This window comes from Callithrix jacchus, chromosome 7, assembly GCF_049354715.1.
Source record: "Callithrix jacchus isolate 240 chromosome 7, calJac240_pri, whole genome shotgun sequence".
Lineage (NCBI taxonomy): Eukaryota > Metazoa > Chordata > Mammalia > Primates > Cebidae > Callithrix > Callithrix jacchus.
This window is the reverse complement of record NC_133508.1, coordinates 7,628,311-7,645,237: the sequence shown is the minus strand read 5'-3', so window position 1 is coordinate 7,645,237 and position 16,927 is coordinate 7,628,311. Positions and strand designations below refer to the sequence as shown.

At 50.8% G+C, this 16,927-nt stretch overlaps 1 protein-coding gene across 14 annotated transcripts in view; it reads left to right on the top strand.

The window, feature by feature from the left end:
• PFKFB3 (6-phosphofructo-2-kinase/fructose-2,6-biphosphatase 3) overlaps positions 1-16,927 on the top strand; it is a 254,674-nt gene that overhangs the window by 5,049 nt on the left and 232,698 nt on the right. For 4 of the 14 annotated variants that reach the window (XM_054258427.2, XM_035306713.3, XM_035306714.3 and 1 more), the window contains exon 1: positions 7,860-8,190. The exons of 6 other annotated variants lie outside the window; for them this stretch is intronic. In XM_054258427.2, coding sequence (XP_054114402.1) covers positions 7,875-8,190 — 316 coding nt within the window. In that variant the 5' untranslated portion in view covers positions 7,860-7,874. Of the gene's footprint in view, positions 1-7,844; positions 8,191-16,927 lie in introns of those variants that run through there. 4 more of the 14 variants (XR_013519474.1, XR_013519472.1, XR_013519473.1 and 1 more) reach the window with 2 other exon arrangements.

The following is a 16,927-nucleotide window of genomic DNA, read 5'->3' as shown; positions in this document are numbered from 1 at the left end:
GGGTTCAGGCAATTCTCCTGCCTCAGCCTCAGGAGTACCTGGGACCACAGGTGCGTGCCACCCTGCCTGGCTAATTTTTGTATTTTTAGTAGAGATGGGGTTTCGCCACGTTGGCCAGGATGGTCTTGATCTCTTGACCTTGTGATCCGCCCACCTTGGCCTTCCAAAGCGCTGGGATTACAAGGCATGAGCCACCGCACCAGGCCCTAGTGCTTTCTTTATATGTTCAACTCTAGGCTACTTGGAAAACGCAGGAAATGATAAAGAATACAAAAATTGCCTATCAGGCTGGGCGCGGAGGCTCATGCCTATAATTCCAGCACTTTGGGAGCCTGAGGCAGGTGGATCATTTGATGTCAAGAGTTTGAGACCAGCCTGACCAACATGGTGAAAGCCCGTACTTTTGTACTAAAAGTACAAAAAATTAGCCAGGTGTGGTGGTAGATGCCTATAGTCCAGCTACTTGGGAGGCTGAGGCAGAGCAGGAGAATCACTTGAATCTGGGAGGAGGAGGTTGCAGTGAGCCAAGATCGTGCCACGGCATTCCAGCCTGACTCCAGCTCAACCAACAGAGCCAGACTCCAGCTCAAAACAACAACAATAACAACACTAAAAAACAGAGAGTGCCTGTCATTCATAACTGCAGAGGAAGAGTTCCACGATCTCCAGCTGGGCGGTTACGACGGTGGACCAGGACAGCAGGGACAGGGACACAGGAAGGGAGCCCCAGTTTGTGGATCACTGTCCCACTTACCATAGTTCCCACCGGCAGTGAACATGACTCTTGGTGGCATCTCTCGTGCAGGTCTGACCTGGGGAGCTGGCCCCAGGGACGTTGAGGTTCTGGTTGGGGCCGCCACAAGGTGTGTGAAGAGCAGAGGGGTTTGGTAGTCGTGTCACTTCCGCAAGCAGTGTCTCCAGCCACGGCTCCGGAAGGTGCTTTGACGTGACAGCTGAAAAAGACGCTTCCCCTGGCCTGGGCGTCAACACTCACTTGTCAGAAAGTGAGATCTGGTACGCCCCAGTCCTCAGCCAGAGGAGCAAGGAGCACATTTCCCAGAGGCCATGGCCCCTTGCACAGGTGAGGATGCTGGGGTGCTACTGCGGCTTGAGGGGTGGCAGCTGTGCTTTCTTAGGGTGGAGTTGGTCTGGTGTCCTGACTGTCTGCTTCAGATACTGACCCCTGGCGATCGGATTCTGAAAGTCCTCCCCTGAGGCTGCCGAAGTCATTCTGGAGGCTTGTCCAGCCACAGGACTGGAGAAAGATTTGATCAGGCAGCCAGGGGCGAACAGGAAGTCGGGAGGGTACCCCTCGAGAAGTGTGGGCTTTCAAAAGGAAGCGAGAAAAAGGAAGCTCTTGCCTAGGAAGTGGTAGACCTGTTTGATGCAGGCAGACTTCAGGGAAAGGCTGTGGCGATGTGACTGCCGGGTGGCAGGCGCTGGCTCACAGCCGTGGTGGGGATGCCTTGTTTCTCGGAAGGAAAGAACCGCACTCCTGCAGCTCTTGGTCCTGGCTGCACATTTGAATTCACGGAATTCATTAGAAAAAAAAGTCTGATGCCCCAGAAATTGTGATATGATAGTTTCTGCCTTGAAGCCTGGACAAAAAATGTCCTGAAACAATACTTATCCTCAGACAATACTGTACCTCCCGACGCTTTCTAGTCTGTTCCATTTCATTAAGAAAGATTCTGGGCTTATTTCTGCTCTTATTCCAGTAAATTGATTTCAAGGCCACTGATAGGCGGTGACGCACTCTTTTGAGATGCCTGTTCCGGGCATCAGCTCCCTCTGCAGAGGCTGGGGAGCCGGACAGCTCCCCTCCCAGGCTCTGCGGTGGGAAGTGATGCCTGGAACGCTTCCTACAGCCAGGCTCTAGTGTGATCCCGGTCCTGCTGCAAGTGCCTGGTTGTCCGGGTGAGGCGGAGACCCTGCTGGGGAACGTACCCCTCGGCTGCTGTGGCGCCTCCGACCCTCTATGCAGGTTTCCTGAGCCAGGCAGCGGCGGGAGGAAGCGTCTGGCAGGAGGGTGGAAGGCACCCCGATAAGCAGCCACCTGCAAGGGCCAAATCTCTCTGGGACGTTTGCACAAGGAACATTCTGAACACACGAATAAAGGAGGGCTGTGGATCTGGTCGCTGAGGAAATTCAGTAGAAAAGCCCTCATTTTAGACAAATAGATGTAAAAACATCATTTGTGTTTGAACAAAAAGAAAGAATAAGAAAGTTCACTTAATGGCCCTGGGCTGCTGGCTTGAAACTTTGGAAGATATTTTTCTTTCTTAAAATGTCGATATGTTTAGGAGGCACTAGTGCAGATCTTCTGTGTGCAGACACGGAATCGGCAGTTCTGAACCCTCATCCCCCACCACCCTCCCACCTTTTGGAGTCTCCAATGACTATGCTATTCTGTGTGTCTGTGTGTTACCCACTGCCTAGCTCCCAAGAAAGAGATAGTATATATATATATATATATATATGTACATATATATGTGTGTATTTTTATTTATATTATTTATTTTTATTTTTTTTGAAATGGAGTCTCGCTCTGTTGGCTAAGCTGCAGTATAGTGTCATGATCTCGGGTCACGGCAACCTCCATCTCCTGGGTTCAAGCAATTCTCCTCCTCAGGCTCCTGAGTAGCTGGGACTACAGATGTGTGCCACCACGCCTGGCTAATTTTTTTATTTTTATTTTTATTTTTAGTAGAGACAGGGTTTCACCATGTTAGCCAGTATGATCTCGATCTCCTGACTTTGTGATCCACCCATCTTGCCCTCCCAAAGTGCTGGGATTACAGGTGTGAGCCACCACGCCCAGCTGCGTGTTTATTTTTAGAGACAGGGTCGTGATCTGTCTCCCAGGCTGGAGTGCAGTGACATGATCATGGCTCACTGCAGCCTCCACCTCCCAGGTTCAAGTGATCCTCTTGCTTCAGCATCCTAAGTAGCTGAGACCACAGATACCCCCCATCACACTCTGCTTCCCCCCCACCCCATTGTTCTTGTGATCCGAATGCAGCTTTTTTTTTTTTTTTTTAACTTTTTGTAGAGACAAAGTCTCCCTGTGTCATCCAAGCTGGTCTTCCACTTTGGCCTCCCAAAGTGCTGGGATTATAGGCATGTGTCACCACGCCCAGCCTCCAAAGAAGAGCAAATTCTCTTTTTAATTAATTAATTAATTAAATAATTTTTATTTATTTATTTATTTTGAGACAGAGTCTCGCTCTGCTGCCCAGGCTGTCACGCACTGACACAATCTCGGCGTACCGCAACCTCTGCCTCCCAGATTTTAAGTGATTCTCCTGCCTCAGCCTCCCGAGTAGCTGGGATTACAGGTGCCCACCACCACCACGCCCGGCTAATTTTTGTAGTTTTAGTGGAGATGGGGTTTCTCCATGGTAGCCAGGCTGGTCTAGAACTCCTGACCTCAAGTGATCCACCCACCTGTGCCTCCCAAAGTGCTGGGATTACAGTTGTGAGCCACTGTGCCCAGCTCAAATTGTCTTTTTAAAGCAATTCTGGGCTGGGCGTGGTGACTCATGTCTGTAATCCTAGCACTTTGGGAGGCCGAGGCAGGTGGATCACCTGAGGTCAGATGTTCAGGATCAGCCTGGGAAACATGGGAAAACCTCTTCTCTACTAAAAATACAAAAATTAGCCGGACGTGGTGGCAGGCACCTGTCGTCTCAGCTACTTGGGAGGCTGAGGCAGGAGAACAGCTTGATCCTAAAAGGCAGAGGTTGCAGTGAGCCAAGATTGTGCCACTGCACTCCAGCCTGGGCAATAGAGCAAGAATCCGTCTGGAAAAAAAAATGTAAAAAAGCAACTCTGCCAAACAGACTTATTAGAAAATGGAAACAAGGATTTTGTCATCAACTTGCTGCCTCATAACAACAGCAAAGGAATCTGAATCTGTAAATAGCTTGTGTCTTTAGTGAAAATATTCTAGAAGTCAAATGTCCTTCGTTTATTATAAATGAGTCAGCATGCGGAACCCCAAGGATACCGTCTGCTGTTGTCACACCATTTCCCGGGTCCTTTTTATAAATGGAGAATGACAAAGGGAAGCCTCTTTAGGCTGAAATCATGTTTTGTTCAAATCCTGGATTATAGAAAAGCTTTCCTTTATGATTTCAGTGAAGCAAAAGGTCATGCTGTCACGGCTGCTTTATAGGAAATTGACTTCTTAAGCTTATAAAACTTTTGAAAATTCATTTTTGAATGAGTAATATGTAACACATGGTGTAACAGTAAATCCTAATCCACGTTACAGAAGAACCGACTTGACTGAGCAAGCAGGCTGTCCATTGTTTCTCTGTGACTGTGCTCTTTTCTCTGGCTTCTATATGAAGTAATGGAATTACTGGGAAAGCCTTTTAAAAGTCAGGCAATATGTAACAAAAGGAAATAAAGAAACTTCACTGCTTTAGTGATCAGGAAAATGCAGATTGAGACCAAAACGAAGACAGGCTTCACTCCACGTGACGGGCAGACATAAAGAAGTCCGGTGGCTTTAAGTGTCGGGAGGATGTGGACCACAGGAGCCCATCACACGCTGCTGGTGGGCCTACAAGTGGCACAAGCGCCTTTGAGGCAGTTTGGTCTTTTCTTTGGTGTAAAGTTGAAATTCACATGCTTTGGCCGGGTGCGATAGCTCACGCCTGTAATCCCAGAACTTTGGGAGGTCGAGGCGGGTAGATCACCTGAGATCAGGAGGTCAAGACCAGCCTGGTCAACATGGTGAAAGTCCATCTCTACTAAAAATACAAAAGTTAGCCAGGCATGATAGTGCATACCTGTAATCCCAGCTACTCTGGAGGCTGAGGCAGTAGAATCGCTTGAACCCGGGAGGTGGAGGCTGCAGTGAGCCAAGATTGCCATGCCACTGCACTCCAGCCTGGGTGGCAGAGTGAGACCCTGACTCGAAAAACAAACCAACCAACCAACCCACATGCTCTGAAACCAGCAATATCACTCCTATTGTTGCTGGTCACTGAGAGCAACTGGGGCTCACATAGTCATGTTCATAGCAGCATAATCATAGAAAAACCTTTATATGGTGCAAATGCACTTTGGCAGGAGGATAAATTATTCTTAGTATATTCACACAAGGCAATATGCAAATAAGATACACTCAAATAGACAGCAACTCTCAATATTGTTGATGCCTGTTGAAAATCCCAAAACAGTCTGGCGCCTGTAATCCCAGTGCTTTGGGAGACCGAGGTGGGCAGATCACTTGAGGTCGGGAGTTCGAGATCATGGTAAAACCCTGTTTCTAATAGAAATACAAAAATTAGCCAGGGGCGGTGGAAGGTGCCTGCAATCCCAGCTACTTGGGAGGCTGAGGCATGGGAATCACTTGAACCCGGGAGGTGGAGGTTGCAGTAAGCCGCGATTTCACCACTGCACTCCAGCCTGGGTGAGAGATCAAGACTCCATTTCAATTTAAAAGAACAAAAAACAAAAACGTTAGAGATAGTAAGACACTTTTTATTGATTTATTTTTTGAAACAGGGTTTTGCTTTGCCACCTAGTCTGGAGTGCAGTGGCTCACTGTAGCTTTGACCTCCCAGGCTCAAGTGATTCCCCCACCTCAGCCTCCCCAGTTGCTGTGTCTTCAGGTGTGTGTCACCATGCTGGCTATTTTTTTTTTTTTTTTAATAGAGACGGGGGTCTTGCCATCTTGCCCAGGCTGGTCTTGAACTCCTAGACTCAAGCAGTTCTTCCACCTGCCTTGGCCTCCCAAAGTGCTGGAATTACAGGCATGAGCCACAGCATCTGACCTCATTTGGGCTCTTCTTTCTATTGCTCAAACACTCAAGACTCAGCACTCAGGGCCTCTGCAAGTTCCCCCTGCCTAGTGCTGTTAGGGTTTTTTTTTTTTGAGATGGAGTTTTGCTCTTGCTGCCTGGGCTGGAGTGCAATGGCAAAATCTCGGTTTACTGCAGCCTCCTCCTGCCAGCAGGGTTCAGGTGATTCTCCTGCTTCAGCCTCCTGAGTAGCTGGGATTACAGGCACGCACCACCACACCGGCTAATTTTATATTTTTAGTAGAGACAGGGTTTCGCCATGTTGGTCATGCTGGTTTTGAATTCTGACCTCACATGATGCACCCACTTCGGCCTCCTAAGTGCTGGGATTACAGGCTTGAGCCACCGCCGGGTCCAGGGTGACTCTAAGAGCAATATGGGGATTCCATCTGTGTGGGTCATTTGTAAAGGAACTTTTCCCATTTGTCACTAAAACGTCATCTGTGGAGGAACCCTTTGTGATCACTCACAAAATGCGAATAAAATTTCCTGTTCCCAATAATCTTTATAAAAAATTTAAAAATGTATTATTTTATTTCATTTTGTCATGTCCTTCAGTCATATACATGTCTATATATATATAGATTCATATATATGTATCTCTATATATACGCGTATATATATATACGCGTATATACGCATATATACGTATATACGCGTATACGCGTATATATACGTGTATGTATATATATATATATATATATATATATATATATATATAGAGAGAGAGAGAGAGAGAGAGAGAGAGAGAGAACCTCGCTTTGTTACCCAGGCTGGAGTGCCGTGGCACCATCAGGACTTGCTGCAGTCTCGAATTCCTGGGCTCAAGCGATCCCTCCCACCTCAGCCTCCCGAGTAGCTGGGATTACAGGTGTGTGCCACCATGCCTGGCTAATTTTCTAATATTTTGTTCTGTAGAGACAGGGTCTCACTGTGTTGCCCAGGCTGGTCTTAAAGTTCTAATGTAAAAATTTTTAATTGTCGTAAATATAATTTGCCATCGTCACCATTTTTAAGTATACAACTCAGTAGTGTTAAATATATTCACTTTCAGGCTGGCTGTTGTGTTCTTGACACACCCCGTCAGCTTCTGAGCTCTGCCTTAGCTCCTGTTCCAGGCTCCTTGTGTCCTTCCCGGTCTCGGCCCTGGGACCAGCCGCTCCTCCAAGGAGCCCTGGGTACTTTGAGTGGAGCGTGGTCCTTAGAAGCCTGCATCCGGGCTTTTGTGTGTTGCTTCTTGCTACTGGAGGTCCGTGTTCCCTTTTCTATGGATGGAGCTGGCAACCATTTTAAAATTGTAAATTCAAACGCATCAGTTATTCCAGACCAGCAGCACAGAGCTCTTCCTCTCTTTCCCCCGTTCCATAATCTTCTTTCCTTTGCTTCCTGTGTTTTCCCCAGGAATGCTGTCTTCATCTTGAATCTCCTTTGCCACTGGTCGTACTCCTGAGCGACATACACTTCCTCGTGATAACCTCTGACCCTCACCCCATGGGTGATGACGCCGAGTAGAGGGAGGTCAGATATTCAGGGCAGAGGTGGGGGCCAACGCCAAACCTCCTGGGGCTTAAAAAGCATCTGCAGAGATGGGAGAGTCTGGAAGGGAACTCCACGACGAATATATTAAGTTCCCTCTATAATTCTCGATCGTCGCACGAGTGTATATTACTTTTTTAATAACCCAAAGGAACTTTTAAGGTAATCCCTCAACCCTATACAGACTGGATGTCAACTCTTTAGTCCTAGATACACCTGGAGCCTGGCGTCATCCGGGCAGAGGCAAGTCCCTGTGCTGAGGGTGGTGAGATAGGGCGGTCAGGGAGGACCCAACTGGGAGGTCGGGGGTCTGGCGGGACTTCAGCTCCTGGGAGCCCCGCTCTGGGCACGGTGAGCGCCCAAACCCCACTCCCCTCATTGCACCCGCCCCTGCTCCCTCCCTGGTGCATCTCGGGCGCCTAAGCCAGCTGGGCCCCGGGCCTCCAGAGCAGCTGCGGGTCCGACAGGGCGTGGCGGGGCCGGCGTGGGCAGGCGGGACCAGCAGGGGGGGCGGGGCCTGCGATGGTCCGCGCGGATTGGCTGCGGCCCGCGGAGCACGAGCCGGTCAGCGCTGGCCCCACCCCGCCCGGGCCGCGCGGCACGCCGCGTTCACGTGCCGCCGTGCGCCTTCCCGGCGTGCCGCGTGCCGCCCCAGCCTGCCCTGCGGCGCCTGTCGGGCTCGTGAGCTCCGCGTGGATCCGGTGCTCGGCCCCCCAGCGCTCTGGGGCTCTGGGACCGTGTTCCCAGCAAATGGTGTTTTCCGAGAAGGCTTGGGAGCGGCTGCGCTTTGTAAATACTCCAGAGGAAATAGGCCGAGGTGTTTTTGCAAGTCCCGGAGGTGAGGGGGTGGAGCTGCGGTCGGCGTGCCGGCCGCAGAAGAGGAAACAGACTGCGAGGGCTTTAAGCATCTGGACTCTGCGGGGCGGCCCGGGCGTGCAGCCGATTTCCTTCTGGGTTGAGGGCGCGGGAGAAGCGGGCGGCTCACCCCGCCCCGCGAGTGGATGCGGGTCCGGGGCAGGTCCGCGGTGGAGGCGCCGCCCAAGCTTCCTGAGCACCCAGGGATCGCTGCTAGCCCCCGGTGTGGGCCCCAGACCCCCCCCCCCCCCCGCAGGACCTGGTATACACTGGGCCTGTGGCTGTATCTGAATCTTCACGAAGAGGGCCTGCGTGGATTACCTGAGTGAATTTGAGGACAGTGACTGAGCGGGTGAAGGGTCAGGAAAATAAGTCACGTGAGGCATGGTTGAAGAATTAGGGATGTTTTACCCAGATACGGCGGGACTGCGGACACTTGACCCCTGTCTGGAAGTATTTCAAAGACTTTCTCCTGAGCAAGAGACTAGACTGGTTTCATTCTGCCTCGGGGCACAAAACAAACTTTCCCAGGCGGAGAATTTCTGGTCAGTTAGAGCGGGCAGGGATGAACGTGTCTGGCGTTCTTTCCAGGCGCCAGACGTTTACCTATGTTAGTGGGAGAATAGTGGACCTCAGATGCAAATTCTTCTCCAAAGCCCTTGCCATTTCTTGATGGGTCTATTTTTTGCAATGTTTAAGTTCAGAGGTACATGTGCAGGTTTGTTACATGAGTAAACTCGTTTGTTGTAGGTTATTTCGTCACCCAGGTACTAAGCCTAGTACCCATTTTTTCCTTTCTTTACTTTTTGCTTTGTCTTTTGTCCTTTTTTTTTTTTTTTTTTTTTTAAGACAGAGCCTCACTCTGTCGCCCAGACTGAAGTGCGGTGGTGCTGTCTCCGCTCACTGCAACCTCTGCCTCTCGGGTTCAAGTGATTCTCCTGCCTCAGCCTCCCGAGGAGCTGGGATTACAGGTGCCCGCCACCACACCTAGCTAATTTTTGTAATTTTTAGTAGAGAAGGGTTCTCTCCACGTTGGCCAGGTTGGCCCCGAACTAGGAGCTCAGGTGTTCCACCTGCCTCGGCCTCCCAGAGTGCTGGGATTACAGGTGTGAGCCGCCTCGGTACAGACGGGGTTTCGTCGTGTTGGCCCCGTTGGTCTGGAACTCTTGATCTCAAGTGATCCACCCGCCTTAGCCTCCCAAAGTGCTGGGATTACAGGCGTGAGCCACCGTACCTGGCTCAGGATTTTTTTTTCTGAGCTCTTCCTCCTTCACCTGATGCATCTATTTTAGTGGAATGGGTTCCTTTGTAAACAATGATGTTGCAATTCATGAAGTAATAAAGCATTTCTGTATTGATGGATTTCTTTGGACTGGAGGGTTTGTCCAGCCCTGATTAGCTTTGTCATTGTCTACCTCAGGGGAAGAGAGACACTGTCACTGGTTGGAAGAGGATGCCAGGGCTACTCTCAGATGGAGGCGGCCTCCCATCTCGCCAGCAAGTCCGCTTTTGAGTAGTACCTGTTTCTGGCCCATTGCCTCTCTAACAAGGGGCCTAGGCGCCCTTGGCCTTGCTAAAAGAATAATCATGACTTTGAGTTAAACAAATGTGGTCACAGTGTTCCACTGTCATCCACCTTTCGCCCTTCTAGCCCTTCTTTTTTGCAAATCTGACACTCCACCCCACATGCCTAGACGAGCAGTGGGACCCACAGAGGAAGAGCTGAGGCCTGGAGAAGTAACTTTTGCTCGAGCATGTTTCACCCCCCAGGTAGTAGTCCTCCGAGAATTCGGGGGTGGGGGGGGAATGCCGATGCTGGTCTCATGCAGCTCTGCGGCCCTCAGTGTCTGTACATAGTGAGGATGCATAGCAGGCAGCGCTCTCTGAGCTTCTGGATTCATTTGCTGAATAAGTAGCTTCTCTTTTCTGTCTCTGCCGCATTTATTAAGTTGTCACATATAAGCCATTTTAACATCTCTTGGAAGAAGGTAGGGGTTGTGGAATGTGTATAAAGAGACAGTATCTTGTTTTTCTTGGATCCCTATCTAGCAGATGTGATTAGTTTCTTTTTTTTCTTTCTTTTTTTGATATGGAGTCTCGCTCTGTCGCCAGGTTGGAGTGCAGTGGTGTGATCTCACTGCACCCTCCGCCTCCCGGGTTCAAGTGATTCTCCTGCCTCAGGCTCCAAAGTATCTGGGACTACAGGCATGTGCCACCACGCCCAGCTAATTTCTGGATTTCACCATGTTGACTGGGATGGTCTCTATCTCTTGACCTCGTGATCTGCCTCCCAAAGTGCTGGGATTACAGGTGTGAGCCATTGCCTTCAGCCTACAGTTTCTTATCAGGAACCCAGCCAGAAAATAGCAGCTAAACCCTCTTCCCGCATTGGATTACCTGAGGCAGCATCCCTATCTGGTTGCCTTTGTGCCCTAAGCAGTTGGTGGAGCTCCAGAAGATATCTCTGCTAGTCCTCATTTCTTCCTTTCAAGGGATCCCCTGGGTTATTCATCCTAAACAACCTTAGTCTGGTTGCTTTCCTCTGCCCTCAGGGTGTTAAGGAATTGGGTATTTATGGAGGTAGCCCAGCCCAGTCCAGCCCAGCCCTAAGCCAGAAGGCGAAATGATGTTTCTCTTTTCCTCTTTCTGGTCCTTTCTCCCTTGCTAAGTCCCTAGGTCTTCCCTTCTGGCTTCTAGGTCACACCCTCAGACCCTTCCTCTGCATCTCTCTGATGGGTAGCAGCTCAGTTTGCATTTTAACTGACTGCTGAAATCTTTAACTCCAAGGGTGCCGTCTGACTACAGGGGCAGGTTAAATCACATTGTCTTCTTCCCCTAGCCTGCCCTGCTCTCCAGCTCCAGCATTTTCATGCAGAAGGTCAGCCTGGTTAGGGGTGACGAGGTGGTGGTGGCTGGTGGGAGATGATGAGGTAGTGAGTCCTGGGATCTTCCACTTTGCTCTGACTTGCTGAACCGAGGCCCTGGCCCCCCACCCTGACCATGCTTGTATTCAGGAGCCGTCCTAGAATGCGCTGCCCAGGCTGGAGGCTGAGGATACCCATGAGTGAGGCAGAACAGTGGCTTCAGTCAGCCCTCCTGGGTTTGGATGCCACCCCTGCCACTGAGTAGTTGTGTGACCTTGGGGAATTTCTCTAATGTCTCTGTGCTTCGGTTCCTTAATCTGTCAGCCTTACGCAGTTGTGAGGATTACACAAGCAGCTGAGCACAAAACGTTTGTATGTGGCCCGGCCGAATATCCGGATCCCACCCTGCCTGTGGCCACTGGAGACCCTGTTACACTCCTCAGTGCTTTCTAAGCAGGCCTTAGGATTCTTGTCTAATGAAACTGTCCGCCCAGCAATGACAACTTGGCAGCTGCTCCCACCATTCATTTGTGCGTGGGTTTAATGGGCCAGAAAGTGGAATGGGATGTGTACACAGCAGCTGCCTGCTTGCAGGTGCTGTGTTTTTGCAGGTCTGTTTGAGCCCTTACATTCAGGCCTGGGGGTGAATGTGGGTGATAGGAGCGAGGCAGCTCCAGTGGTCTGACTTGTAAGATTTATATTCAAAGCACTTCGTGGAATCCATCTGCCCAGAAGCCTCCTCACCTTTTTCTTGTTCCCATAAAAGTTAACAGAGTCCCCACTTCTTACACTTTTTTTTTTTTCCCCCTTTGAGCCGGAGTCTTGCTCTGTCACCCAGACTGGAGTGCAGTGGCATGATCTCAGCTCACTGCAAAGTCCCCCAGGTTCAAGCAATTCTCCTGCCTCAGCCTCCCAAGTAGCTGGGACTACAAGCAGGTACCACCACATCCAGCTATTTTTTCCTTTTTTTAATTTTTAGTAGAGACAAGGTCTTGCTGTGTTGGCCAGATGGTCTAGAGCTCCTGACCTCAAGTGATCTGCCCACCTCGGCCTCCCAAAGTGCTGGGATTACAGGTGTGAGCCACTGCGCCTGGCCCCCTTATACTTTGCTGTCTCAGTGGATCTGCTTGGGTGGCAGGTGCACCTGGGGGAGAGCACCTTTTCTGTTCTTTCTCAGTCTTGTGCAGGGAGGATTGTGATTGGGTCTCTGGTGGCTGCACGCAGGGTGGGGGGGCTTAATTTTAGTGATCTTGGGGCATGAATGCTCAGACCTCGGCCACCATGGAGTTGTCGGAGTGTGGGTAGGAGACTGGCATCACCCACACATGCAGAGTAGACCCACTTCCCCCAGGATATTTGGCTGTGATCTTGGGCCATTGCGTCTGTTCCTCAGGCCCTGAGGGTGTCCTTGGACACGATGAGTATGAACTTGCCGCTGATGGTGGAGGTGGTGGCTGAGGAACAGGGAGAGTGTGTCCAGTACTGTCTGAGAATTCAGTGATGCCTCCTGGGCTCTAGTGGCTTACAAACATGCGGAACCCCTAAAAGTCACTCCGAATTTGGAACACCTCAAATGTTTATGCCTCAGGGCGACATCCCAGCACTGTGCTCTGCATGCAGGAGTGATGGAGAGGGTCTGAGCACTGGGGAAGGACTGGCTTCTGTCTGGCTCCCATTTCTGTAACATGGTTATATCTTGGATGTGCCTTTCCCTAAACCTTTCCCAGCTTCTTTTCGGTTCTGGGTCTAGGATGCTGAGAAGGTGGAAACGTTGGGCGTATGCTGCGCTTGCTCTTGGCAAAGACTTGACTTTTCCTGTCCCCTATTTGCAGTTCCCTTAAAGTAGTAACATTTTGGGACTCTCTCTTTTGCATTGAATTTCTGGGACTTCTGTTTGTGGTTATTTTGAAGTGAGGGTGGGAAGATACGCCTTGGGCCCACCCCGATGTTCTTTAATGAAGACCATGGTTTCCCTTGTAAGCAAAAGAATCTCGCTTACCATTTACCAGAGCTCTGGAAATAGGTATTTAATCCCAAAACAGAGGCGATGGTGTGCTTAGAAGCAATTTAAAACCTCTGTAGCTTGACTAGGCACTTTACCCTGAGTAACTTTTTTGGATCGTTTGGTAATCTAGAAAGGAGAGAGAATGCTAATTGCTTCAACATTAAAGAAGCCACCCTCCAGACTCACTCCCCCCACCCCTGCTTTATTCTTCTTTCTTGTTTTTCCAAGAAATGAAATATAGAAGATGAAAATATAAACTAGACTACAGCAGGGTGCAGTGGCTCATGCATGTAATCCCAGCAACTTTGGGAGGCTGAGGCCAGGAGTTTGAGTCTAGCTGGGGGAACCTAGTGAGACCGTCTTCCTACAAAAAAAAATTTAAAAAATAAAAATAAGTTTAAACCGGACTAGAAACTTACAACCACAAAAATTAATGGGGCCGGCCATTGAGGTGTGAGTGGAGACTAGGAACAGAAGTAAAAGGTGGGGACCTTGGGGAGGTGGGGACAGTGTGGGGTGGGGACAGTGTGGGGTGGGGACAGTGTGGGTGGGGACAGTGTGGGGTGGGGACAGTGGGATGGGGACAGTGTGGGGTGGGGACAGTGTGGGGTGGGGACAGTGTGGGTGGGGACAGTGGGATGGGGACAGTGTGGGGTGGGGACAGTGGGATGGGGACAGTGTGGGGTGGGGACAGTGTGGGGTGGGGACAGTGGGATGGGGACAGTGTGGGGTGGGGACAGTGTGGGGTGGGGACAGTGTGGGTGGGGACAGTGTGGGGTGGGGACAGTGTGGGGTGGGGACAGTGTGGGGTGGGGACAGTGCAGGGTGGGGACAGTGGGATGGGGACTGTGGGGTGGGGACAGTGTGGGTGGGGACACTGTATGGAGGCAGAGGTGGTGGCTGAGCAGAGCAGGAAAGCCTCGAGGGGCTGTGAGGAGCTAGGTTTGTCTGGGGCAGAAGAGTAAGGGCTGGACAGAAAGTGCTTTCAGAAAAGCCCAAGGGTAAAGTCCAAAGACTTTACAGGTTAAAAAAAAAGCTCAGGAAAAGGAAGATGACAGGTCCTCAAAGGAACTCTGCCTAATCCAGCATCTGGCGAGACAGGACACACCTCAGGCCCTTCCTTAGGGCTGAAGGATTACTCAGTGCAGGAAGAATATTACAGAGTCCCTTTCTTCTCTATTTTTAACTAATCTTTTAAGAATTTTCTTTTCTTTCTCTTTTTGTTTTTTTTTGGAGACTGTCTTGCTCTGTCACCTAGGTTGAAGTGCAGTGCCACGATCTTGCCTCATTGCAGCCTCAGCCTCCTGGGCTGAAGCAGTCCTCCCGCTTCAACTTCCCAAGAAGCTGGGACTACAGGCGTGTGCCACCATGCTTGGCCGATTTTATTTTTGTAGAGATGAGGTCCCACTGTGTTGCCCAGGCTGGTCTCAAACTCCTGGACTCATGAAGAGTCTCCTGCCTTGGCTCCTGGCCTAGATTTCCATTTTTTATATGGAATTTCTATCATGTACATAATGTGTTTGTGCAGTAGCACGTGTATATTAGATACAGATAAACAGGTTGGGGGTAGTAATTTGTGATCAGAAAAGTTTGGATACCTCAGCTCAGAGCCACCACAAGAGTGGGGAGGGAGCCTGTGCTGCTCAAGCTGGAATGCTAGGGGTCCTTTGGAGATGGCGTTCAGATGCAGATTCTGTTTCCATAGATCTGGCTGGAACCCAGAGTTCTGCAGCTGGAGAGCTGATTCAGAAAGCATGAGTTTGTGCTTTTCCTCTTTTTGCCACAGTGCTCCATTGAGAGTCTTAGTCACGGAGGGAAACCCGAAAACCACTGGCGTTGGGGCAGATGCTCTGACGCGTTCTCCCGGAACCCCCTGGAGACTGCGAGAATGTCCCCGCTGGCTCACTTGTTTGTTGGGATCAGTTCCCATCAGGGATGTGACTGTGCTGCTTGGTATCGATTTGCTTCTTGGTCCCATGGTTTCTGTAGCCCGCTCCAGGGGAGGGCAAGGTGGCCAGAGAGAAGCATACTCCTTCGCAGGAAGGAGAGGGAGGCCCACAGGCGGGCTGGCTGGAGCAGGGGAGGCAGAGAAACTAGAGCTGGGTACATTTCCTCTGCTGCAGCCCTGAGCCAGGCAGGCAGGACCCTTCGCTGGCCTTTCCTGTTCTCATACTTGTCACTTGGTGACACTGCAGCCAGAGTGAGCAAGCATTCAAAAAGCACATTTAAACACTGCTACTTACAATTGCAACTCCACAGGGCCAGTGTTCTGTTTACCATGCTCCAAATGAGGAAACCGGGGTGCTGAATGATTAAGTGACTTATCCAAGATCACAGGGTTTGCAGATTGTAAGTGGGAGGACCACTGGAGCCCAACAGTCTGAGACCAGCCTGGGCAACGTGATGAGACCCCGTCTCTACAAAAAAGTAAAACATCAGTCAGGTGTGGTGGTGCGCATCTGTGGTTCCAGCTATGTGGGAGGCTCAGATAGGATTGCTTGAGCCCAGTAGGTCGAGGCTGCAGTGAGCTGTGATTGTGCCACTGCACTCCAGCCTGGGCCACAGAATGAGACCCCCACCTCAAAAGAAAAAAAAAAAAAAGTCCACCCAAGGCAGATAACTTCAGTGCTCAGGGAGGACAGAGCTAGGTGTTCCCGAGACCACAGTGCTGGGTGCAGCTGTCCTCTGTCCTGAAAGCAGCCTGCTCCATACTCATCTCCGTGCCTTCACCTCCTGTTAGGCCAGCATCCCCTGCAGTGGGCCAGCTCTTCCAGTGTCCCCTTACACAGTATCTGTGATCCCTTCATGGTTTGGCCTGCGTGTCCTTCTACCTGGGACGTCCGCCCTCTCTCAGTCCTCTCTCAGTTCTGTCCTCACTATGACCTACTTGTCCACTTTGAGAACTATCCTTCACCACTCACCTCACACCCTTCCTCCAGGAAGCCCTCCCTGACTTTTTAGGCAGAGTTGGAGCCTCACACTGGGCACTTCCACAGCAGAAACTGTCCCACCACAGCCGTTGCTTGTGGCCATGTCTGTGTTTGCCAGCAGCCCTCAAGAGGTCGAGGCACGTCCTGTAGTCCCCAGCCGCTGGAGCCGGGCAGTGTGTGCTTTCAGCCTGGAGGGGGCGCTCAGGAAGAGGCTGTCCACACCGTGTGTCCTGTCCCTAAGGTTACATACAGCACTGTGAAGGAGTTGAGCTGGGGCTGTGCTGGATGCCGAGAGAGCAAGTTACAGACTTAAAGAGGCTTAGGGTGTGGATGGAAACACCCCTCCCCAACCTGTAAACAATCACCTGAAAGGTGCAGACACGTCTTTAAGGTAGTGCAGAAGATAAATGCTCTGAGAACAGCAGGGGAGGGAGGTTAGTAGACACGGAGGTGGGCAGGGAGCAGACAGAGGCAAAGGGGGTTTCTGGTTCTCTGGAGCTCTGGGCGGCTGGGTGACAGGAAGGCATGTTTTGGGAGAAGCAGATCAACTGCGGGGTTGGAGAGAGAGGGAGGGAAAAGGTTGCTTGAGGCCCCGTTGTAGGGGACCTTCCGTGAAGCCTAAGGAGGTTGAACTTGGTCTTAGTGGCAGTAGCCAGTGATTGTTTTTGAGCAGGGCAAGAATAGAACCAAAGTGGTGTTTTAGGAAGCTGACAGTGTGCAGTATATGGGACGGGGAGGCTGGGGGAGGAGATGGGGAGGGAGGGCCTGCGGTCCAGGTGCCGTGTGCAGCGTTTAATCTGCGCAGAGACAGTAGGCACGGAAAGAACATAGATGATGTGTGTGGGAAACCTTATGTGGGTTGGGATCTGGGGACTAACCAGGTGTGGAGATTGGAGCGGCTTGAAGAGGCAAGTTCCAGTA